Consider the following 26,753-nt stretch of genomic DNA (forward strand, 5'->3'; position numbering starts at 1 on the left):
AATATTAATAATAACAAGAGCACTCAGAGAGCACAAACCTCTACCAAGGCAACACCAATGTCCTCTCAACGATTAGCCAGAAATGATTTTTAAAATGAGAATATCTGAAATAAACTCGACTGCTCTCACAAATGAGAATACTGAAAACAAACCTGAGCACTCTCAAAAATTAAGTAAAAAAACAGGAAAAATAATCCAGAATCCTTCTCCAGTACTGGATCTATCCCAAAATCTAGTCGGTTTGTGCCAGTCACGAGGCCAAACATCCCTGAAAGTTTCATCTGAATCCATCCAGCGGTTTTCGAGATATCTTGTCCACAGACAAACAAGCAAACATAACTGGAAACAATAGCTCTTCCTTTGCTGAGGAGGAGGTAATAATAGTAATAATAATAATAATAATAAAGAGGCTGGCGAGCTGGTAGAATCATTAAAATGCTGCTAAGCAAAAGGCTTAGCAGCATTTTGACCATCTCTACATTTTGAGTTCAAATACTGCTGACGCTGACGTTGCCTTTCATCCTTCTTGGGGGTCAATAAAATAAGTACCAGTTGAATACTGGGGTCGATGTAATCAACTTACCCTTCTCCTGGAAATTGCTGGCCTTGTGCCAAACCATGAAACCAAAATAGTAAGAATAACAAAATACTTCAGGTGTCCAAGAACTGCACTTGGTAAGTGCAGTAGAAGCGCAACATAACAATATGACTACTGGAAAATAATAATAATGAATTGTAATGATGATGGTAATTAATTATAAGGATAATAATCATAATGATAATAATCAATTAATTGGAATATTAACTAATTAGTCAGAGCTTAGAAATATGCAAATTACTCTTAAAATATAGTTTTTTTTTTTCCTTTTGGTGGTGGAGAACAACCAAACAATTATCAAGTTGAAGATTTAAAGATCTTTATAAGTGGAATAAGTGCAATGCTGATGTGTGTGTGTACCAAGGCTGGTTGCTGTTGTTTAGACTGAAGTCAGTCCTGGTTAAACAGACGGAGTCAAAAGCATTCCAGCCATGACCATCCCAGTTTTTTTAAGATTACATTATACAGTGTGTCCTTCCATTTTAATTTTTTTTTAAACCAGTTGTGATTTAAGAGAATTTAGTTGCTATGTCTAGCAGGTGTGGTGACTGCATAGAGGCTGGCTCCCTCATTGGTTTGCCCACATAAATACATGCTGTGTGTGTGTGTGTTTGTCCTCCACCACTGCTTGACAACCTGTGCTAGTGTGCTTACATCCCCATTAACTAGGGGTCTGACAAAAGGGGCCGATAGAATAAGTACAAAGTTTAGAAAGGAAATATGTACTGGGGGCGATTCATTCGACTAAAAATTCTTCAAGGCCATGCTCCAGTATGGCCGCAGTATAAAGACTGAAACTAGTAAAAGATAAAAGATACCTATATATATATATTGTGTATATATGTGTGTGTGTGTGTGTTTGGAAGGAAAATAGTGGAATTCAGGGAAGGAAAACTGAAACAAAGACGGCTGGCACACAAAAGAAAAGTCTTTGAGTGAAAAGAGCCTGCGATTCCGTGCAGTGTTTAATGCCGTTTTTGGTAAAGCGTTGGGAAATTACTGTGAAAGCTTCTTTATTTCAGTCAATCATACAATTCACAGCTGCTATTTTACGAAAACAAAAAGATTTATTTTTTTATTCCGAGGTTTGTTTTTTTTTCTTTCGAATTCCTTCTTTCAAATAAAATGAATTCTTACAAATTATTCGCTTTAAATACAATCAATAATGGTAAATTTTCTGAATTCTATCTTACCTCTGAGATGTAGCACTGGGCATTTTAATTATTATTCTTTAATCTTTTTCTTGTTTCAGTCTTTAGACTGAAGCCATGCTGGAGCACCGTCTTCAAGAATTTCTAGTTGATTGAATCGACTCCATTATTTATTTATTTATTTATTTATTTTAAAGCCTGGTACTTATTCTGTTGGTCTCTTTTGCTGAACTGCTAAGTTATGCGGATGTAAACACACCAACACTGGTGGTCAAGCAGTGATAGGGACAAATACACACACACACACACACACACACACACATGACAGGCTTCTTTCAGTTTCCACCTACCAAATCCATTCACAAGGCTTTGGTCAGTCTGAGGCTATAATAGAAAACACTCGTCCAAGGTGCCATGCAGTGAGACTGAACCTAGAAGCGTGTGGTTGGGAAGCAATCTTTTCACCACATAGCCACACAAGCACCATTGTTTGACTTTTGCTTTACGTTTGTACAAGATGGCTCCAAGTCTCACCCAAAGACCTCAAGAAACAACAAGTTAGAAGTTCGTGTTGGTGTTATGCCTAGGGTGCCATATATTTGGTTTTGTACATAGTGTTGTTCTAGAGAATGTTTAAGAAAACATAAGAAAATTATGTTTGTTTTAAAATTTTAGATTACAAAGACAGTATTTTACGTAGGATATGGGCAGTTCCCATGAGTACTATCTTTTGAATTTCTGCTATTTTGGAGTTTCCTGGTATCTGAGCTTGGTAGCAATCAACCCCTTTTGCTATCATTCCTAGGACACCTATGACAACAGGTATTGCTTTAGTCTTCTGTTGCTACATTTTGCCAATTTTTATTTCAAGATCTTTATATTTGCTCAGTTTTTGGTAGGTCTTGACAGATACGCTTACATCGATTGGGACAGTCATATCAATGAGGAGGCATGATTTTTGTCTGAAGTCTTTCAATACAATGTCTGGCCTATTTGCATCTAATTATTATTATTATTGTTATTGTTATTATTATCATTATTATTATTATTGAGAAGGCAGGGGGGAGCTGGCAGAATGGTTAGCACGCCAGGTGAAGTGCTTAGCAGTATTTCATCTGTCGTTACGTTCTGAGTTCAAATTTCACTGAGGTCGATTTTACCTTTCATCCCTTCGGGGTTGATAAATTAAGTACCAGTGAAACACTGGGATCAATGTAATTAACTATCCCCCTCCCCCAATTTCAGACCTTGTACCTATAATAGAAAGGATTATTATTATTATTATTAAGGTGGGATGCTGGCAGAATTGTTAGCTTAGTGTTTTGTCTTTGTTCTGAGTTCAAATTTTGCTGATGTTGACTTTGCCTTTCATCCTGTTGAGGTCAATAAAATAAGTACCAGTTACCTACTGGGGTCGATGTGATCGACTGATCCCCCCCTGCTGGCCTTGTGCCAAACTTAGAAATTATTTTCTGTTGTGTTTTTTTGTTTTTTTTGAAAAATTTTAAAGGTTTTTCTATAAAACTATTCCTGTAACATGGAAATTGGTTTGTATGGTTCATTAGAGATCTGTTTATTTATTCAACAAACCAAGGGGTTACTGGTTCAAATGGTGATGTCTCTTTGTGTTGCCATTGTTGTTGTAATGTTGCATTCACCCTAAGGTGGCGAGCTGGCAGAATCGGTAGCACGCCGGGCGACATGCTTAGCGGTATTTTGTCTGTCTTTATGTTCTGAGTTCAAATTCTACCAATGCCGACTTTGCCTTTCACCCTTTTGGGATTGATAAATTAAGTACCAGTTACATACTGGGGTTGATCTAATTGACTCGCATCCCTCCCCCCAAATTCCGGGCCTTTTGCCTAGAGCAGAAAAGAATGTTGTATTTACCCTTTCATTCTTGCATGGGTCAAATGGAATTTGTTGAGGCTGGGGGTCATTACAGGTTCACTCACTCACTGGGCTTCTTTCAGTTTCCATCTACCAAATCCACTCATATGGTTTTAGTAAAAGACACTTGGCTCTCCGTCACTTATGACAACAATCCACTTGATCCAGTCAACAGAACAGCCTGCTCATGAAATCAACATGCAAGTGGCTGAGTACTCCACAGACATGCTTACCCTTAACGTACTTCTCAGCATGATTTAGTATGTGACAAGACTGGCCCTTTTGAAATACAGATACAATTCATTTTTGCCAGTTGGGTTAACTGGAGCAACATGAAATAAAGTATCTTGCTCAAGGACACGACACGTCGCCAGGGATTGAACTCACAACCTTACGATCGTGTGCTAAATACCCTAACCACTAAAATATATGTACCTCCACATGCAGTAGGATTGAACTTCAAACCACATGGTTTGAAAGCAAGTTTCTTAACCACCCAACCATGCCTGGATCTTGTGTATTCATGGATCAACATTATGTGATGTTAGTAAAAAGGAAAGGAGAAATGTGAATTAAAATGAAATATAATTTAATCTCTTTGGTTGCTTTGAGACGTAATTAAAGTGAATTAATCACAAAAAAAGAGGAGGGAAGAGAGAAGGGGAAGAACGAGATATTATCTTCGTCAATTTTGATTTCATTTTCTTTTTTGTTAATTTGTTGTTGTTGTTTTTTCTTTCAGCATTAAAAATTAAATTAATCCTTTTAACAAAGGATGACTGTTATGGAGGTATCTTAGTCTGCAACGGTTTTGGTAACTTGACTCAAAATATTAAAAGAAAAAGATTGATTAATTGGTTGAAGAAATAATTGCAATTAAGGGTATTTATATTTTAAAAGTTTAGTGAGTGTCATGCATAAAATTTGATGAGAATCCTCACCATAATCATCATCATCGTCACAACCATTACCACCACCGCCACCACCACCACCACCACCACCACCAGTGAGTTTGTATTTAGCCTGCAGGACAAAAGGGAAAGTTGAGTTGACCAGTCTCAGTACTCGACTGGTATTTATTTTCATTATTCTCGAAAGGATGAAAGGCTAAGTCGACCTCAGCAGAATTTGAACTCAGAATGTAAAGACATGAAATATTGCCAAGCATTTCGCCCAGCGTGCTAAGGGTTCTGCCAGCTTGTCACCTTCTATTATGATGATAATAAGGATAATCATTTCTACTCTAGGCACAAGGCCTGAAATTTTGGGCAAGGGGTCTAGGTGATTAGATCGACCTCCAGTAAGCAACTGGTACTTAATTTATCGACCCTGAAAGGATGAGAGACAAAGCTGACGTTGGCAGAATTTGAACTCAGAATGTAGCAACAGGCAAAATGCCGCTAAGCATTTCATCCAGCGTGCTAACGACTCTGCCAGCTCACCACCCTCTATGATAATAATAATAATAATAATAATTATGTTGATAGTAATAATAATCGTTTCTGTTAAAGGCACAAGGCTGGGGAGGGGGCCAGTCGATTAGATTGACCCCAGTACGTAACTGGTACTTAATTTATTGACCCTGAAAGGATGAAAGGCAAAGTCGACTTCAGCAGAATTTGAACTCAGAATGTAGCGACAGGCAAAATACCGCTAAGCATTTCATCCGGCACACTAACGATTCTGCCAGCTCGTTAATGATAATGATACTAATAATGAGAATATCTTAATGGTAAAAAAAAAAATATTGTAACAATTTTTTTGTTGTTTTTCCCCTCTTCTGACCCGTTCAACTTGAGTGATCAGAATATCGGTGATCTCTGTGCATTGGTGATATCTTTATCACTGATATCTATCTGGCTGATTTTTGCGGAAGAACTCCTGAGAGTTATTGATTATTTTGAGACTATTTTATCAGCAAATTATTGACTCTATTTTTATATAATTTTACCTCTTTTCAACTAAAATACAAAAGAACTCACTAACAACTAATATATATACATGTGTGTGTGTACATGTATGTATGTGTATATGAATGTGTGTATGTGTGCATGTGTATGTGTATATGAATGAATGTGTATGAATGTGTGTACATGTGTGTGTGTGTGTGTGTGTACATGAATATGTGTACATGTGTGTGTGTGTACATGTGAATATACGTATGTATATGTGTGAAAGAAGAGAAAAACCCATTAATATATTAATGATTTACTGAAATAGATCTTTATCGATTTATTGTTAACTTATCCTATTAATGGTTTAGACATGTGGTTCCTAGCATGAACCATTTAGCCATTCTTCTCCATATTTTTTTTTTAAGTGTTATTCTTATGATCACAACACTAAATGCATTTTCAAATTTCAAACTGTTACATAATTCTGTTCTTCTCTTATGTTAAAGTTTCATGTTTGATCCATTTAATATCTGCCATAATGTATTGGCTTTTGGTTATGGAACTTCTTTTAAGCATTTCGATTTCACATTAATTATTTTAATCATTTAAGGTGCGGCAATTAAAAGTATATGCTTGCAATTTTACCTGCTGTTTAATTACTATTAAGTATATAGCTGCATGTAATCTGTGTAATATTATTTGAAGGATAGTTAACATGTGGTTAATTAACTTTAAGCTTTGAGATTAATCTTTTTTTATATATGTACACATGTACACACAGGTACAGCATCAATTTTCTGGAGCCTTTGGCTCTGATATCTTTCAGGATTACTGATCTTTCCAAGCCAGAGAAGGTCACTTTTAAATTAAGCAAATATGAAATTGACTTAAAAAATAAAATGAATTACATTAATATAAACCATCATCATTATTATCATCATTATCATCATCTTTTAATGACTGTTTTCCATGCTGGTATGGGTTGGGTGGTTTGAGCAGAGCTGGAAAGCTGCACCAGGTTACAGTCTGATTTCCCATGGTTTCTACAGCTGGATTCCTTTCCTAATGCCAACCATTTTGTAGAGAGTGTGTTGAGTGCTTTAAAGTGGCACTGGCATGAGCTCATTTACATGGCACCAGCACAGGGCTCTTAGAGGCCAATCCTCTTCACCAGGGTGACCAGCCTTAACTCTTCTGCTGTGCAAGACAGGCCTTCTTGAGTACAGCAAGGCGCCAGGCATCTCAGTCCTTCGTCATCTCATTTGAAAGGTTCAGCATCCTGAGGTCATCCTTCACTTCTTTGTCTCCTGTCTTCCTGGGTCTCTCTCTTCCACATGTACTGTGCAAGATACTGTGAAGCAGAGCTGCCCAGTAAACTAGATTGCAAAAAGCTTATCTGGCGACAGAGAACTGATACCTAGCCTGGAAATCGGTGAGGACTGATGCTAGGAAGAGCGTCTGGTTACAGACAAATCTTTCTCAATGAATTCCATCAGACCTATGCAAGCCTGGAAAAGTGGATGTCTATCTTCGTGCTCTGAGTTCAAATTCTGCTGAGGTCAACTTTACCTTTTATCCTTCTGGGGTAAATAAAATTAATACCAGTTGCATACTGGGTCAATATAATTGACTTACTACTCTCCTGAAATTGCTGGCCTTGTACCAAAACTTAAAAGCAATACTAGCAATTACACACACACACACATGTGTGTGTGTGTGTATGGAGTACTCTCCCCTTTCCATTTTGAAAAGAATTGTTATTATGATTATCAAATTTGTTTTTTCTCATTATGAGTTTAATTATAATTGATTAAAGTATTCTATTTAGCTCATTACGTTCTGTTAGCCGACACTTATCTGTAGGTCAGCGAGAGTCAGAGATAAACTTTAGACAATCAACTGAAAGGTTGCCACTTAATTAAGTTAGACAGCTGCATCTCTTCTAGTAATTAGATCGACCTAGTAATTAAATCAGTCAATAATTGATATTTATTGTATAAAGGTGGCAGGTAATGTAGAGCCAGAAGAAAGCTCTTGGTAAACATACTAAAATGGGACTTCAGCTCCTCCTTGATTATGCAGTTTCACTTCACATATCCCTTTAATAATGTCTTCAGGGGAATTTATCAAAGTCACACTTCCTAGATCTCTGTTAAAATACAGCACGTTTATGATGGATCAGAAAAAGATCCTGTATTTATAATCATCATCATTTAACATCCGTTGTCCATGCTGGTTTGGGTTGGACAGTTTGACCAGAACTGGCAAGCACCCACTTTTCCAAAGCTTTCATGAATTGGATGGAATTTGAGGCAAGTTTTCTATGGCAGATGCCTTTCCTGTAGCCAACCCTTACCTGTTTCCAAGCAAAGGTAATATTTCTCCATTATTAGACATGTTTACATAGAATATTGGAAACAAACGACACTGCTTGTATGACAGTGACACTCATTTACAACTATTATGTGATGTCAAGACAAAGAAGCACACATGCACTGGATTCAAGGAGGCATGCAGTGGGACTGAACTTGTAACCATGTGGTTAGGAAGTAAACTTCTTTACCTCACAGCCATACCTGCGCCTAATTGTTGTTTAAAATGTCTAATTCAAATTCTGCGACAATAATGATTAACCCTAGGCTGACCCTTGATCAAAAACATTCCAGCTGAGACTGTCCTGACTTTGTAAGGGTTAGGGTTGACCCTAACCCTAATAAGACTGCATTATTCAATGTGTGATTTGGGAAACTTGGCTGCTATTTCTAGTTGGTCAAGCAACTACATAGAGGGTCACTTATTGATATGTCATTGATTTATTTAAAATCATATTGGTGCAGTAAGTCAGTCTCTGGAGATCACTGTGTCAAGCCCTAGGACTCAGAGGGTCAGTTACCCTGTTTCTTTGGGTGGGGGGGGGGTTAAAGTGATTGATATGACAACATACCCCCCCTCCACACACTCCTCCTGAATGGGATTCCAGTCTGTCTCAGGGTCACTCATTTACAGCTGAAGCAAAGTGAAGTGGTTTGTGCTCAAGAACACAGTGACTCACCTAGCCAAGAAATAGAAACCTCGATCTTGCAATCATGAATGCAGCACTTTAACCACCGGGTCCTGCACCTTTGTGGCACAGCGTGAACAATCAGAATTATAGACGTGTTCTGAAGTGACACGGCAACAATGTGCGTATGTTTAACTTGTATTCTTTTGGAGAAACTTATAAATGAAATATTCAACTGTCTTTTGTTAAAAATATATTGTTTCTGGAATTTTCTTTACCTAACTTGCAAAAGGAACATTATTCCTTTAATTATGGTAAATTCTTAGTTCATTTATTGCCTCAAAATATAACAAAACTATTTCTCTGCAACATTCAATTGCTTTTGAACAGAGTCAGAATCACTTTCTGAAATGTTTTGTGTTAAACGAATCTTTTGTACTTTGAATTGTACCATATTCTTCGGCACTTTGTATATCATAAAATTTTTATTATATTTTCTCATGTTATTTTAGAATCATTTCTAAAAGACATGCATTATTCTGCACTTACTGCATGTTAAGGACTGAATGTTCTTTGAAAAGATTGTTTGGCACTTAAATCATTTTTTCTTCTTTCTTTTTTCGTGCCTGAAGAATAACAAACAGCTTAAGCAAGTTATTTCTTACAATCACTGCTTCGTTTCTTCAGGCAACCATTTCTCAAATCCTTCTCATTTTTTTTTTTTTTTAACTTTCTCTCAGCTTTTTCTCTTCTCCATCATTCTATGTCATTGGTTTCATCTCCCATTCCTCTTAAACATCCTTGTTTCTCTCTCTCTCTCTCTCTGTCTTTCTCTCTCTCTCTCTCTCTCTGTCTTTCTCTCTCTCTTCTAAATTCATGTTTTTTTCTTTCTTTTCATCTCTTTAAACCTTATCCTCTTAGCTTTTTTATCAATATTTCTTTTAATTATTATCATTATTATTATTATTATTATTATTCAATGCCGAGGTGCCGGCTTCGCTATGTGGTTGAGAAGCTTGCTTCTGAGTCATGTGATCTCTGGTTCAGTCCCATTGTGCAGCACATTTGGCAAGTGTTTGCTATTATAGCCCTGGGCTGACCAAAGCATTGTGGATGGATTTGGAAGACGAAAACTGCAAGAAGCTTCTTGTGTGTATGTGTGTGTGTTTTATATATATATATATATATATATATATATATATATATATATATATATATATATATATATATATATATACATATATATATATATATATATATACAGGTGCAGGCATGGCTGTGTGGTAAGAAGCTTGCTTTCCAACCACTTGGTTCCAGGTTCAGTTCCACTGCGTGGCACCTTGGGCAAGTGTCTGCTACCATAGCCTCAAGCCGACCAAAGCATTGTTAGTGGATTTGGTAGACGGAAACTGAAAGAAGCCCATCATATATATATATGTTTGTGTGTCTGTGTTTGTCCTCCGTCCATCGCTTGACAACCGATGTTGGTGTGTTTACGATCCCGTAACCGAGCGGTTCAACAAAAGAGACTGATAGAATAAATACTAGGCTTACAAAGAATAAGTCCTGGGGTCAATTTGTTTAACTAAAGGCGGTGCTCCAGCATGGCCGCAGTCAAATGACTGAAACAAATAAAAGAAAAAGAAAACAATAAAATGTATATATACACACACACACAAACGCATGTAGTGTGTCTGTGTTCCTTCTTGTCTTCACATTGTGATAGTTGTAAATGAGTGTCACTGTCATACAAGTGGGGTTGTTTATTTCCTTTTGTCTGTTTAACTATAGGAAGATATTACCTTGCTTGGAAACAGGTGAGTGTTGGTGACAGGAAAGGCTTCCATCCATAAAAAATCTGCCTCAACAAATTTCCCTCTGACCCATGCAGGTATGGAAAACTGGTTGTTAAAACAGCAACAATAAGGAACATCTAATTTATCCCCCCCCCCACCACTTATTTGACTTAATCTTTTCTCTCCACCTCCCCGCCACACCAATCAAAATAATGTTTATTTTTCTTTATTTCTTTTTAATTTTTTATTTATTTTTTAATTTCTATTCCAATTTAACTTCTCTCCCACTTTTATTCTCTCCTCTATAATTAATTTATTTCTTCATTATATATCTTTTTTTTCTTCTACCTGATCTATCTTTGTCCAACTGTCAGCTTCTTCTCTTTCTCTCCCCTTCTCTTTCTCTCCCCTTTTCTTTCTTTAATATTTTCTCCTCCTCATTTCTCATCAGTAAACTTTTCTCTGAGGTAGAAGCAGAATTCTCTATTTTCTCTTCTATTCCTTCTTCCTGCTCTTTCACCCGTTTTCTATCTTCCTTACCTGGCCTTATCCTCTCAACTCCCACAATTTGTCAATTCTACATTGGCGCCACTCGCATTTTCTCTTTTTCCTTTCCAGTTTGAAAATAATAATTACTTTTTGCACCATAAAACGGTTGGTTACACTTTAGTCATTAATAGTAATGTTATTGATTACATTTGTCTTGGAAAACTTCCCATCTGATCTAGACACACCAGTTCTTTAGTTTGAAGTCATATTGCTAGCTTTATCAATAGGGTTAGAATTAGAAATAAAATTTTATCACCAATATTAATGTCTCAGTTGATTTTTAATGGAAAATGCTTTTAGTGATTCATTTCAGTTATATGGCGTTTACAGGACTTGGTCCTCTTAACTCTTTTCAGTTTGTTCTATATTGATGAGGAATTCTGTACATTATTTACGTTATTTACAATGGACGGATATGTGTCCTCATCTTGTTTGTTGTTACCACAGCGTTTCAGCTGATTTACTCTCCAGCAGCCACCTTTTCTTTTTTCTGCTCCAGGGCCTTACCACGGCCCTGGGGACATTTCCTCCTGATATGGCTGGTCTCCAGGCACAGGTGACACTTAAGGGGGGGGGCGTGCCTCAAGTATTACTGGGTACCTGAACCTGGCCATTTTTAAAAAGTCAAGAAAACCATGTCCCCCACGGCCACTGGGATCTACAGGGTCAAAGTTGCCTTTGACTCCTCCCAGTCGACCGCGGGAGCCATGGATACATTTAATAGCCCAGGCCCGCTATCCCCCAGGTCACACTGGATGGTATCTTCGGTCCATCCAGCCTCCTTGCCCGGGGGCAGCCTGCACACCCAGAATCTCACAACCCTCCTCCCAAAATAAGAGAGGAGGAACAAAATTTCTTCCCCCTCAAGGGGCCTTCCGGCAAATGAGTTTACCTCCTCGAGGGTACCAAATAGCAACCAGACCGTTGCAAATTTGGTCCCCCGAGCAATAGATTTGACAGTTGGCAGATATTCTGCCAACTCTTTTTCTATAATGTCTCTTTTAAATTGAACGATGGCGCTGAGTGACCTAGAATAGGTCCTCAGCGCCACCGTTCTATTATTAAAGTCTTTTAACCACTCCTTGGGTGAGACAACCTCCCACTCCTGAAGCTTCTTACCACACAGCCATTCCTGTTAGTAAGTTCTTAAACACTTAGACCAAAATTCTTTAATATGCAACCATCATATTCTGACTTTATCATCGTTACGGAATGTAGATTGATAGACAAATGCAATTAAGATGGTAGATTTAAGTGTCTTATACCCAATGATACGAAATGACTGGGTGTATAGTGGTTTTAGAATAGGACATGTATTGTTGCATGTTGTAAAAGATAAAAGGTTTGGCATTTCGTAGGGCATCTGGTCATAAAAGAGTGAACAAAAATGATGGGAGGAAAGGAAAGAGAATCAGTGATGAAACCTATCTTTCTGCATTTCGAGTAAGCCCTGAGTATTGTATATAAACCTCTCTGAGTCTGTATTGCCATAAAATGCCCTCCTTTTTTTCTTTTTGGGTGTTTGGCATCACGTGTTGTCTGGTTTAAGACCTTCCCTTGACACTGGGTACTGTTAGCAGAATTCATTCTGGTACAAGAATACTGGCATGGCATTTGGCTGGTTTTTATCAGGATCACCTGAGGTGTCTATTCTTATAACACTTTTCTTTTAAGTGGTGTCACATTTTGTCAGTGGGTACATATGTAAATACACACATACATACATGTCTTTTTATACACCCCTCTCTCTCTCTCTCTCTTTCTCTCTCTCTCTCTCTTTCTCTCTCTCTCTTTCTCTCTCTCTCTTTCTCTCTCTCTCTTTCTCTCTTTCTCTCTCTTTCTCTCTCTTTCTCTCTCTCTCTCTCTCTTTCTCTCTCTCTATGTATATACTCACGCATACATGTCTCACTCTCATATATATAATTGTACTTGTATACATACATTTCTCTCTCTATATATGTACACACACATATACATACATGTCTCTGTGTATGTATGTGTGTATATATATATATGTATATATACACACACACATATATATGCAGACACACACACAGCTATATGTATAAATATATCCATATGCATATATACAGATGTGCATGTAGACATATGTGAACATAGTGCAATGAACACATACAAACGTACATATGCGAGGTGGTATCAAATAGTTTCCTAACTAAATCTGTAGTGTGCCAACAGATGGCAGCACATGGTTGTGTGAGCAGTGAGAGCCAGCAGTGGTCTTCATGAGGGGCAGTATGTTGAGTGACATCGCTGTGTTTTCTTTGCCAGTTGTGAAATTTGTGTTTTTGTCATTGCATGTATGTTGTAGTCTGCAATTTTGTCATGGACAGGAAGCTGGAACAAAGAGCCAACGTGGAACTTTACATTAAACCTGGGAAGCTTGTTGTAAAATTAACGTCATCAGTGATGAGGGTTGGGTCTACAGGTATGACCCTGAGATGAAGCAGCAGTTGTTTCAATGGAAGAGCCTTTCATCTTTACAACTGAAGAAGGCATGACAGAACCGCAGTTCAAGAGCTCATCATTTTTGTTTTGACATCTGCAGCATCGTGCATCAAGAATTCATCCCCCAGGGCCAGACCATCAATCGAGACTTCTACTTCGACATTTTAAAGTGTTTGAGGGAGGATATTTGGTGAAAGGAACCAGATCTGTGGAGCATGAAGAATCAGATTCTTCACCAAGATCTTCTTACTTGTGAGTGTCTCGCCAAAAACATGGCATTGCTTCTGCCCTGTTTGCCAGATTTAGCACCTGTGGACTTCCATCTCTTCCCCAAGGTGAAAAGGCAGCTCAAACGTCTCCATTTTAACACTGTTGTTGAGATTAAGAGCGAATTGCAGAACGTCCTCTACACACTTCTGGAAAATGACTTCCAGGTTGGATTCCAAAAGTGGTAGGAATGCTGGCACAAGTGCATTGCTGTGCAAGGTGACTATTTCGAAGGAGATGATGTTATAACTTGGGTTAATAATAAATTTTTTATAGAAACATAACTAGTCCAGAAACTTTTTTGTACCACCTTGTATGTAAATATATTAGCAAAACCAGACACACATGCGTGCAAAAAACATGTCTGCATATAAACATACAGCTATATATATATATATATATATATATATATATATATATATATATATAAGTGCAGAGACACGTCTTTGCAGACACCCTGTACACACATACATATATACACAGGGAAGGGGAAACTGGCATAAATTCATTCTGTGTAGAAATAGATAAAAATGAAATTGGAGCCTCATAAATTTATAATGCAATTTGTAGATTGTGTTCGTTATTGCAGTTGTTATTGATGGTTGTACCTTTTTTAAGACTCTTGATATGCATATGCACACATGCACAAGTGCATACGGACATGTGTGTGTATAAGTATGTACACATACACATGTGCATATATACACGATTTTTAATGTTAAGATATCCATACTGTATAGTCTTTACTGACATCTTCATCAAAGCACACACACACACACACACACACACACACACACACACACAAGCATATATACAAATACATGCCAACTTGCATATATATGCATGGAATATGCACATTTATACACATGCACATATCTATATACCTACAAATACAAGTACACAGACACATCTCTATAATCATGTGAGCACACACACACACACGCATACATATATTTGTATTTACGTGTATACATATGTATATGGACATGTGCATAGACATGTGTGTACATACATATATAAGGTGTGGCAAAAAAACTCCTCCTAAATTTTCTATTCTTGATAAATGAGAATCTGGGAATTTTTTTGACTACCCTCTATCTGTATGTATGTATGTGTGCATGTGTGTGCACAAATTTATATATATAGAACAGAGAGCAGTTGTCATATTCCCTTGTGTATCAGCTAACTCTGATGAGCATAAAGTTATATAATCAGTTTGTTACCTAACACTCCATTGTGAGTGGATTTAGTAGATGGAAAACAGTGAAGTTTACTCAAAGTGGAAATTCTGTCTATATGTATGTTTATGTATGAGCATGTTTGCATGTTTGTATCTACATTTGTATAAAATAAGAACACAACTGGGTTAAAAGTCCACTACTTTTTAGTATAACATGTTTTATATCCTTGTATTGGATATATGATATAATGAAGTAGTGGTGGTGGGGAGAAAGTATTTACACGATGCACTATTACAAAAGACTCAACGCTCCCTACCACAGCTCACAGTGAACTGCTTACCAACCCAAACTGCCAATCGCTCACATTTCTTTATAACAGTGAGTCAGTCTACCTTTAGTCACTTGAGGGATGGTTGGAATCCTTCCACAACAATGTGATATGTACGGATGTGAATGATACCTTTTGTATGTCAGTGATACTCATTTTCAAACTACACAAACATATATATAGATACACATCAGGCCTTTTTCAGTTTCTGTCTACAACATCCACTTATAAGGTTTTGGTCAGCTCAGAGCTCCAGAAATCAAATGCCCAATGTGCTGGTCAGAGGGACTGAACCAAAATCCATGTGGTTGGGAAGTTAATTCTTTAATCACACAGCCATACCCACTGTGTGTGTGTGTGTGTGATCATCATCCTCATCATTTAACGTCCATTGTCCATGCTGGCATGGGTTGAATGGTTTGACCAGGGCTGGCACAGTGGAAGGCTGCACCAGACTCCAGTCTGATTTGGCATGGCTTCTGTGGCTGGATGTCCTTCCTAATGCCAACCACTCCGAGAGTGTAATGGGTGCTTTTACGTGCCACTGACACGGGTGCCCTTTGCATGATAGAAACGTGCTTTTACATGCCAGTGGCACAGGTGCCATTTGTGTGATACTGGGATGCATTTGTATGTATGTATGTATGTATGTATATTTGTGCTTATTTGTCTGTGTGTATGCTTGTTTGTATGTATGTATATATATGTGTGTGTGCATGTGTTTGTGTGTATGCATGTTTAAATAAAATAAGAACACAAATGTGTCAAACTCCACTACAGCTGTTTCAAACATGTTTTTTATTAATGAATAATTTGATTACATCATGAAAAAAAAAACACATTTTCTTCAGATGAATTAAAAATTTGAAATGAGAAAAATACCAAAGAGTGGAATGTGGAATGACCCTCTCATTTTGGCATCAACAAAGAGTCATGTTCGTACATATACATGTATGTTTAGTGTGTGTGTGTGTGTGTGTGTGTATATATACATGAGGTGAGTCGGTAGAATTGTTAGTACAGGGGTGGGTGGGGCAAATGCTTCATGACATTTTTTTTTTTTTACTTTCTGTTATGAGTTCAAAAGCTGCTGGGGTCAACTTTACCCTTCATCCTTTCAAGAGTGATAAAATAAATACCAGTTGAACACTTGGGGTCAGTGTAACCAATTCTGAAATTGCTGGCCCCTGGTGCCAAAATTTTAAACCAATAAATACATACAATATATATATATATATATATATATATATACTGAATAGGGCACAGAAAGTGTGTCAATAGGCAGCTACAGGAGGTGTCCTCCTGGGGCTACAAGCTACAGTAGCATCCACCCTTAGCAGTTAGCCACATTTTAGTGGTAAATATACTTCACGTTGTCATGCAGCTACTGTTTATACCTCGTTCAGAGATTTATTATTACTTATATATATATATATATATATATCCACATGTAATAATTAAATATACTTTTATATAATAAATAGTTTGTATTATATACAAATATTTCTTTCTATCTATCACCTCTCTCTTTCTCTCTCTCTCTCACAGAGTATATACAATATATATATATATATATATATATATATATATATATATATATATATATATTATATAATATAATTTGTACGTTCATTGGAAAGCACTGTTACTTTTATTCCTGCTGAACCAGTAACAGATGTCGCTGTATGCTCGTTTATTCACGACTGAACCGATTCTACCGTTTCGTTTTGATTGCATCTGCCTGATTGTACTACGTCTGTAATTCCCTTTGAAAGGATCCTCGCCGCCACAACCCCTGACTTCGTACCTCTGTAAATACAATTATATCATCAGAACGACAACAATGCAACCGAGCAAAAATGGTAGTGAACCAGTCTAGATTAGTTGCTGCTTTGCATTAAATGAACTTCAGTTTTGAGTTCAAATCACTTTAGCATTGACTTTCTTCGACTCTGTCGATATATTTGCGTTTAATAAGTAAAGTATTCTCTACTCTTTCACATATTCTTCGTTCGTTAAAAGCATTTCTAGATCTAATCTTTCATTGGCTTCTACAGTTATTTTCTTAATTTAATGTGTGATGTGCTACTTCTAATATAGTACACATGTATGTGTGACGGGGTATGTTTTGCCTATGTTGTGTGTTTGGCGTCTATTTCTGGTTAGAACTAGGTGGTATTCCTGCAGAATAGAGACAGCAATGATCTTGTGCGCCAAAAAAACTACATTTTCTTTCAGTGTGTTGTTTTACACATCGTAGATTACGATTGAAAAACAATTTGAAGCTCCTTCTTTTCTCTAATTTTTTAGTGTTTATATATTTTCAAGAATTTTTCTTTAGGTTTATGTTACGCATATTTTCGAAGAATCGGGTAGGGAAAAATTCAAAAGAATGTAAAAATTGAAAAATTAAGGAAAGCGGGTTGGCCAAAATCATCGCCACCCTTCTGCTTTTTTGTTTCTCGTAGAATCGTCATCTATGATGTTTAAAACATATGCATAAAAAAAAAATTAGCCTTTTGGCACGCGAAATTATTTCCGACGCTCTTGTACAGGATCGCCGAAAGTCGGGCTTACTCACGCGCGCGTGAGCTCATCTTTACTGTCAGTGCGCGGAAGCTGTAGTCGAGGACGCTACTATAGTAGCTCCCACCACGCATTCTGAACCTCTTCCCGTCACCATCGCGGAAACCGCCGGTAACTACACAACAGTATACTCTTACTACTCCTCCCCTGTTATGGTACGGTCTTAACCATTAGGAGGCCCGGCTTCTGCTGCTGAAGTTAACGACATTATTGCTGCTTCTGGTGCTGCTGCTGTTGCAGCGCCTGGTATTGTCTATTATTATTATTATTATTATTATTATTAGTGCTGCTGTAGTTCCTTAAGTCAACGATATTGCTGCTGCGGTTCCTGAAGTTAAAGACACTGCTGCTGCTGCGACGGTGACTCCCGGAGTTAACGGTATTGCTGCAGCCGCTGTTGCTGCTGCTGTTGTAAACGATATTCCTGTTGCTGCTGTTGATAGTATTACTACTGCTGCTGCTGCTGCTGCTGCTGTTGGTATTGCTAATGTTATTGCTGCTGCTGTTTAGGATATTGCTACTGCTGCTGTTGTTGCTGCTGCTGTTGTTTCTCTGTGCAGTACCAGAGTTGAAGCAGCTTCTTCATCTTCACTGCTGTCCACCAGGAAGTAGGTGTCATCCGTGCGGAGATTCACCGAACCAGGCGCTGCTGCTACCTGTCAAAAAAGAAAGAGAAAAAAAGCATGTAGAAAGGAAACTACTTCTCAAACGAAACCTCCCAGCTTATCTCTGCTTTCTTATCTTTGAGAAACAAACAAAACCACACGGAAATAACAATCGTCATTATTGCTGCTGTTACCTAGTTCCCACCTTCCAACCCTTGATTAATTAATTTTCTTTAATTAGGCGCCTTGCTATTACCTGAAACATGACAGGGTTACAGAACGATACAACCCTGTCGCGGTCTGGCTTTTTACAAGTTTAGGGTGTTTAAATTGGAAATGACGGATATTATTATATTGTCGGATGTTGTACAATATTTTCTGGAAACCTTCACAACTGAGCGGAATCTTATAACTTCACATTTCTATTGCACTCGAAGATAAATATTTCCAATTATGGGACTACGGCCCGGGATAGATGGGTCAGACGTCTGCAACAAGCAAATGTACCGGCCTAAACAGAAAAGATTGTTATTCTGATCTTGTTTTAAGAGGAGAAGAATTACAAAATAATAAAAAAAAAAACTCAACATAATTTGGTTAATTCCTAACAATGTGAGAATTTCGGGAGAAATAAGTATATAGGGAGAGAGAGAGAGAGAAAAAGGGCCAAAGTAGGATGAGGAAGAGATGAATTAAGAATAGGTTCAACGGAAGGAAACAGCCAAAGAAAGGTTGGAACAATGACATTGGTAAACTCTTAAAATGGCACTACTACACCATCATCTCCCTCAAAGATTTCACAACTTCAGGACAGGTTCCACGACAATCTCATTCTTCCGCAATTTCGTCGATCTCTTTCATTTATTCATTTACGATTAAATTCTTCATTTTTTTCTTTTTTGATAATGGAATGATGAATGACAATTCATACATGCAATTAAAACTCCAGACACCGTTGTAACTTATATATATATATATATATATAATATATCCCCTTATATATTAGCTGATATTACTCAGAGTATCAGGCTTGGCAAAATTGCAAATTGGAGTAACTAAATAAATAAACCACATGTATTGAATACATTCTTCTCTTTCGTGTATACACTCCAACATCATTATATATATTATATATTGGCTGTGTATATATTTATATATATATATATATATATATATATATATATCATGTAATGTAGGTGAATATGTTACATAAATGATATTCAAAGAGTCTTTATTCAATAAAACATGACATGACACAGGGCCTGACATAATATATTCCAGTCGTCACATTTCTTGTTGACAAAACTGGGAATTATGCCTGTTTTGTTGTTTCCTAATTTTTTTAATTTCGGGCACTTCTTAACCTCTCTGATCGATAACTACTCAAGTGTTATATTTAAGGGATCACTAAATTAGATAATCTATAGAGTTTACGAAAACCGAACCTTTCTTACGATTTAATTCAAAGGTTTCAAAAGGAATTTAATTAGAACTGGGATCTTACCGTTTCTGTCCCTTTCCACAGTCACACATTATATTTATTTATCTGATACTCTTTAACCTCAAAAGACAAATTCAAGCTTTGGAATAACAAATAATTTGCCATCATGACGGAGTGCTTGGCTTATAACCCGCAAAATAACTTTGCGTCAGTTATTGAAAATATTAACAGAGAACTTAGAGAAAAAGGTAAGTTCAAAGATGTTTATTATTTCTAGGGAATATCTGAACGGTGGAGTTCTGTGAGTCGGTCTTTTGTTGTGTATTAATCCTATTTTATTGATGTTTTCGCCTTTAATTAAGCCAATCTTTGTTTCTTTCTTTCCTCAACCCCCATCTGTCTTTCATATAACTGTGTTACCGTCAGGGAAGAGCTCCGAATTTTCTGGACTCCATCCTTTCTTGTCGGACTGAAATATAAATGTCTATAAATTACTATCGATGGTAATTGTCAATTAAATATGTATATTCAATATACGTACATAAACATACTTGTCTTACGAGAATTTTCTTTTTAACCCAATCTGTTATGTAGCATCTTTATTATTTTTTTGAGCACGAGATAGACACGTAAATATATATTTCGACAAATTTTTTGTCATAGATAATAATATTGTAATTGGCTGCAGAAGTAATATTTGTTTATTAAACAGGCCACACACACATACACACAATGGTACCGCTTTCCTGCTTCACCCCTTCCTACAACCTCTATTTCTTCTCCTCCTCCTCCTCTTATGATGTCTCCAGGTATTTTCTATTACGCCCTACAAGTGTTACTATCACACACGCATACGCGCGCGCACATAGACACGCAAACACGTGCGTGTGTGCGTGTGCGCGCGCACGTCTGCATGCACAAACACACGGGTCACTCGATTTTGCTATATATATATGTATGTATGTATGTGTGTGTGTGTAGACACACCGACAATAATAGCTAACGTCGATAGACTGGTCTAGCAAAAGATATTCCACAACTAAACGTGTGTGTGTGTGTTTACACACATTGCATGTATATACACGCACACACACACACACACATATATATATATATATATATATATATAGAGGCATAACTACAGATTGGTGCCCTCTTAACTTAGTATCCTCATAACTTGAGAAATTTATATTTTTAGATTAAATTTTTTAGAGACACGTTTCCTAGGGTGTAGATTATGATTATATTGATAAATTTAAAAAAGACATGAAAACAGAGAACTATTATATAAGAATTTTAGGTCTTCCACCCGTTCTCCAGCTTGTTTCTTTATTCTTCCTTATGTTTTAATGACATTTTGCAGAAATACGTATTTGATCGTGTAGATTATATAAGATCAATGTTTCAAATACAGAAATCTGGGGGGAAAAAAAAATGATGAAGTTAAGGAATTTGGTAAGAGTTAGTAGGGGTGAAAGAACGATCCGAAACTCCTTTCAGAAAGTTATTTTCTAAATTTCACCAGCATAATCATAATCTTCATCCTCAAAAGACTATTTCTGCAAAATTGCATTGAAAGATATTCCTTCTTCAGAAACTTATGGGGAAACAAAATCGGCAGGGCACTAATGTGTAGTTATGCATATATATATATATATATATATATATATATATATATATATATATATATATATATATATAACTGAAGGACGACCGCAGGATACTGAACCTTTTAGACAAGACGACAAAAGACCTTGATTCCTGGTGCCTTGTTGCACTCAAGAAGATCCGTCCTCCACAGTAGAAGCATTCACATGGCTCTCCCTGGTGAAGAAGCTTTGCCTGCAAGGATGCTGTGCTGGTAACTCATAAAAAAACACTTGTGCCGCTGCCATGTTAAAAGCACCCACCATATACCGTTAAGTGGTTGGCATTAGGAAGGGCATCCAGATATAGGAACCCTGCCAAATCAGACCGGAACCTGCTGCAGTTTGCCAGTTCTGGTCAAACCGTCCAACCCATGCCAGCATGGAAAACGGATGTTGAATCTATCTTCGCAAACAAAACTAAGATTAAGCATGAGCCATAAGCTTATTTTGTCAGGTGAAACACCTCCACAGCACAATCTGTTGTGTTTTTATGTTTTATACAAGCAATCAGCTCTTTAGTATTACCTAAGTGTACCTTTGCCTACATACCTTACGCATATGTGCGTACATGCGTGTCTTCCCCTGCTCCACTTTGTACAAATTGCATGACACCATTAAGGTACAATTAAATTTGTTAGCAGTAAATTATGAAACTGAAAGAACTGCCTGAATCAGTTTGTATTCTTCAAATACTCCAAAGTATATTTCTAGGTAATCAGGCTTTGAGTAATAATAAACATTATAAACACGTGTTTAGGGTACCCTAAGAGAAAAGGACCCCTACTGAGTTTTCTTTGATGCCAGATTTATCATTGTACAAATTGTAAATTAGAACATCAAAAATAAGAAAAATCCTGTTGAAAATGCATTTTTTTCTCTCTTGCTTCAGTTATAAGTAAATAATTTGCTCATATTGTTTAGCGCTATTTAATGTGAAATAAAATTTAAGAAAAGAAAAAGAATTTAAAATCTAAAATGTTGTTGTGGTCTGGAAGAAAACTGGATGTTTTAATCTACGATTTCCCATCCAATATTTATGTTCTTATTTCTCAATTATCAGCCAGACCAGTGGTTCTTAACTGGGGGTCCACGTAAGATTTTTTTTGTTAAAATTTATGTGCAATAAATCACTAATACCTCAACAGTACACAAAATATCTGAACGATTTTCTCTTTACTATTCCTTATAATATTTAATTATAAAAATCTAATGCAACTTTTATAAACATCGAATGGTTCTGGAAGTCCAGTAAAAGTAAACTCGCAATCAAATGGGTCCAGAAAAAAAAAATGGATGAGAACTACTGAGTTAGACAAGGTGTGGTGGGGGAGAGGAACCATTTCTATGGGGCTGTGTTTAGGGCATGAATCAACATTAATCTAACCCTGATGATAATATCAAGCATGCTATTACACAAAAATAACACTAAATTTTTTCTGCTGTTTCTTCCAACCTGTAGCCACACAAGTTGTGATTTACGGCTCTCTGTTTGGATGTCAGGTGTATCAAATAAACTTGATTTTTTTTCATGTCTGATGTTTGTGAGAATTGTAATGTTTGATCGACCCCCCCCCCCCCCCATGCCTTTCTTGCCCCCACCCTAGTCACCTTCTTCCTGTTTATTTTTCTACCCCCCTTTTTAAATAAAATGTCCCTTCTCCAAGCATTATCACACTTCCTGTCTTATGCAGAATCCCCTGTGATTATCTTTTATCCTTAACTTTTTCCAGTCATGAAACTGTGGCCATGCTGGGGTACCACCTTGAAGAACTTTCAGTCGAATAAATTGACCCCAGAACTTATTTTTTTTTTTAAAGCCTGGTACTTGTTATATCAGTCTCTTTTACTGAACCACTAAGTTATGGGGATGTAACCCAACAATGGTTGTCAAATGGTGGCAGCCACACACATGCACACATGACAGACTCCTTTCAGTCTCCATCTACCAAATTCACTCACAAGGCTTTGGTCAGCCTGAGGTTATAGTAGAAGACACTTGCCCGAGGTGTCACGTAGTGGGATTGAACCTGAAACCATGCGGTTGGGAAGCAAACTTCTTACCACACAGCCACACCTGTACCTGTGTATCATAAATAAATTGATTAACACCTCATCACGAAACTGTTTTTGAACTGAACTTAATATCAATTTGGTGATTAACGCTTATTGATCTTTGGTGATTACACACTAATAAAAAATATAAAGAGTAACAAAAACAGAAGAAATAAAACCAAAACTGGGTTAATCCCAATTTAGACTTGCATGCACATGTTTGCATGTAAACAAGATATTAGCAAGCATGGATCGGTGAAAATCAAACACCTCTTCTTGATATCAAAATTTATTTGCCTGAATTCTCATTATGTGTTTGTAGATTTTGTGTTGGACACAACATGGGGGTTTTAACAAACATACCATGGTTTAGGCAGTGACCATGTGGCATACTGGACTGCATGGAGTAAACTGAACTTGGATGTAGTGTTGTAGTTTAGCCACACTTTGAAAATGGTTTATGCATGTTCTCACACATTGGGCGTTTGTTGTGACCTCTTTGTGTGTATTTATTGTGTATTTCTCAACTTACAAGACACGGATTCTTGGAATCAGTATTTTGTTGTTTTTTTTTGTACATGTGTGCACATGCACATACACACAAGAGTTTTGCTCAAGGATACAATGTACTACACAGTCGTGGAATCCACGATCGTTAGACCGTGGCTGCAACATCCTAACCACTATGCCATGTGCCTTCACACGCACACACAACTGGCACTCCATTGTTTATGACAATGGATGTCCCAGTTGATCCAATCAATGGAACAGCCTGTTCGTGAAATTAACAAGCAAGTGGCTGAGTACTTGACAGACATGCTTACTCCTAATGTAGTTCTCAGGGAGATTCAGTATGACAACACTAGCCCCTTGAATTACAGGTACCACTAATTTTTGCCGGCTGAATGGACAGGAGCAATGAAATAAACATGAAATAAAGTGTCTTGCACATGGACACATGCCACTGGGGATTGAACTCATGTCCTTGTGATTGTGAGCCAAATACCCAACCACAAAACTACACACCTTCATATATATATATAAGTGCAGGTGTGGCTGTGTGGTAAGTAGTTTGCTTCCCAACCACATGGTTCTGAGTTCAGTCCCACTGTGTAGCACCTTGGGCAAGTGTCATCTACTATAGCCTCTGGCCAACCAAAGCCTTTTGAGTGGATTTGGTAGATGGAAACTGGAAGAAGCTCTTTGTGTGTGTGTCTGTGTTTGTTCCCCTGCCATTGCTTGACAACCGAAGCTGGTGTGTTTATGTCCCCGTAACTTAGTGGTTCAGCAAAAGAGACTGATAGAATAAGTACTAGGTTTACAAAGAATAAGTCCTGGGGTTAATTTCTGTGACTAACACCGTTTAAGGTGGTGCTCCAGCATGGCTGCAGTCAAATGATTGAAACAAGTAAAAGAATATAAATCGTCATTCTAATGGCTACATTAACAGGTTCAAATGTGTTGAACAGAATTTGTTGGGGTAAATTTCCTGTGGTCAGGTGCTCTTCCTGTTGCCAACCTTTTCAACAGAGGTAAAATTTCCCTGTGGCCAAACATGTTTTTATGAAAGAATGAAAACAGAAGACACCGTATGATGATGATGATGATACTGGTTTACTTCTACTACGTGATGTCAAGATAAGGACACACACACGATGGGTTTCTTTCAGTTTCTGTCCACCAGATCTACTCAAAAGGTTTTGGGCAGTTCAGGGCTATAAGTAGAAGACACCCTCCCAAAGTGCCAATCAGTGGGATTGAACCTGAAGCTATGTGGTTTGGAAGTGGCCTTTTTACCCCACACAGCCATGCCTGCACCTCAGCCATGCATGTACACACACATACACACCTAAATAGAACAGAACAGATAAGAAAAGTGAGGTTAGAGCAGGGGTCTCCAAAGTGGTCAACATCGACCCCAAGGTGTCAACAGGACTATTCAAGGGGTCAGTAAATGCCTGAAACTGCACATCTACTTACTTATTATCAGTATTTATTTTTTTGTACATGCCTGGAGGTTGTTAAGGGGTCAAGGATTCCATGAAGGGACCTAAAATGTCTGGGTTGGAGAATAGTTGTTGAAAGGCAAAAACTGACATCAACCGACCAAAATTGTGAGTGGAGTTACCGTATCTCATATTAGAATCGTTTGCTGAGTAATGAGAAAATAAGGATCTGATGAATGACTCATAACCTTTTAAGTTGGGAGAGGTGGTGGGGTGAGGGGTGGGATCCGAATCCTGAGCCAGGATAATCAATATATTGAATGAACCGTTTAAAAGCTACAGGTAAGTCACCTGAACGTGTTCTAATGTGTTTCATATATTCCTCCCCTTTATATTAGTCGAGGGACAGAGGTCCATGGAAATTTATGGATGTTGGTGCTCAGTGTAAAATCAATATTGGAACTGTGGGAAAACAGAAAAAGAAATGGAAGAAGGTGAGAGCGTTGGAGATGAGTCATGAGTGTGAACATGACCAAAATATGAGAAACTTAGAATTAATTGAAAGAGTTTGAAAATTTCGTAGGAATTCTGATTCTGTTGGAAGAGAATATATCTAAACTTGATATGAAATTGTACGACAGATGTAGGTGTTTGTCTTCATTTTTTGTTTAGAAAATTCTGGAACATTAGACATGTTTATTACCACAGAAGAAACAATTCTTATTTGAGAACTGTATATATTGCTAAAGTTCTGTGAATACATTTGGTATTAAATATTTGCAACACAGAAACAAAGTTATAAAAGTAAAGATTAAACGGATTTATGATTTATACTCATGATTAGTCATTAGTCTTAACGGAAGACCAGGGGGTTTTCTGTATGGGTCTTGATCTTCTGAACCCACACTCTCTTCTATTCATGTTCTTACACCTTCAAATTATGCCACCACACCTCATTATCACCACCTTTATCTCTCTTTTTGGTTTCACTCCATTTACTCCCATCCACCCTTGTATAATGCTTTGGGGTAGCTATGTATGTCTTCTAAAACAACAAACCTGTGTCTGTCCTTTCAATTATACTTTAACCTCTCAACACTTAACCTAATTCTCTCTCTCTCTCTCTCTCTCTCTCTCTCTGCTCCCATTCAAGCAAGGAGCCTTCTTAGTCTTGTGAGGTACATTGTGGCTGTATTAGTGCTGGTACCATGATAAACGTACCAAGTACACTGTAAAGTGGTTGGTGTTCTAGAAATCATGCCAGAACTGAAACTGTGGTGAAAGCTGTGTTCCTCCAACCTGTTGGATCCTATCAGGCTGTCCAACATGGAGAGCAGGTCTATAACAAT

At 37.4% G+C, this 26,753-nt stretch overlaps 1 protein-coding gene across 6 annotated transcripts in view; it reads left to right on the top strand.

Moving 5' to 3' along the window:
- Positions 1 to 26,753, top strand: part of LOC106872656 (dystrobrevin beta) — a 310,067-nt gene that overhangs the window by 30,376 nt on the left and 252,938 nt on the right. The window contains exon 1 of one of the 6 annotated variants that reach the window (XM_089356017.1): positions 18,266 to 20,005. The exons of 4 other annotated variants lie outside the window; for them this stretch is intronic. In XM_089356017.1, coding sequence (XP_089212143.1) covers positions 19,924 to 20,005 — 82 coding nt within the window. In that variant the 5' untranslated portion in view covers positions 18,266 to 19,923. Of the gene's footprint in view, positions 1 to 18,265; positions 20,006 to 26,753 lie in introns of those variants that run through there. One more of the 6 variants, XM_089356016.1, reaches the window with a different exon arrangement.

The sequence above is a fragment of the Octopus bimaculoides genome, chromosome 8, assembly GCF_046866305.1.
Source record: "Octopus bimaculoides isolate indiv1 chromosome 8, ASM4686630v1, whole genome shotgun sequence".
Lineage (NCBI taxonomy): Eukaryota > Metazoa > Mollusca > Cephalopoda > Octopoda > Octopodidae > Octopus > Octopus bimaculoides.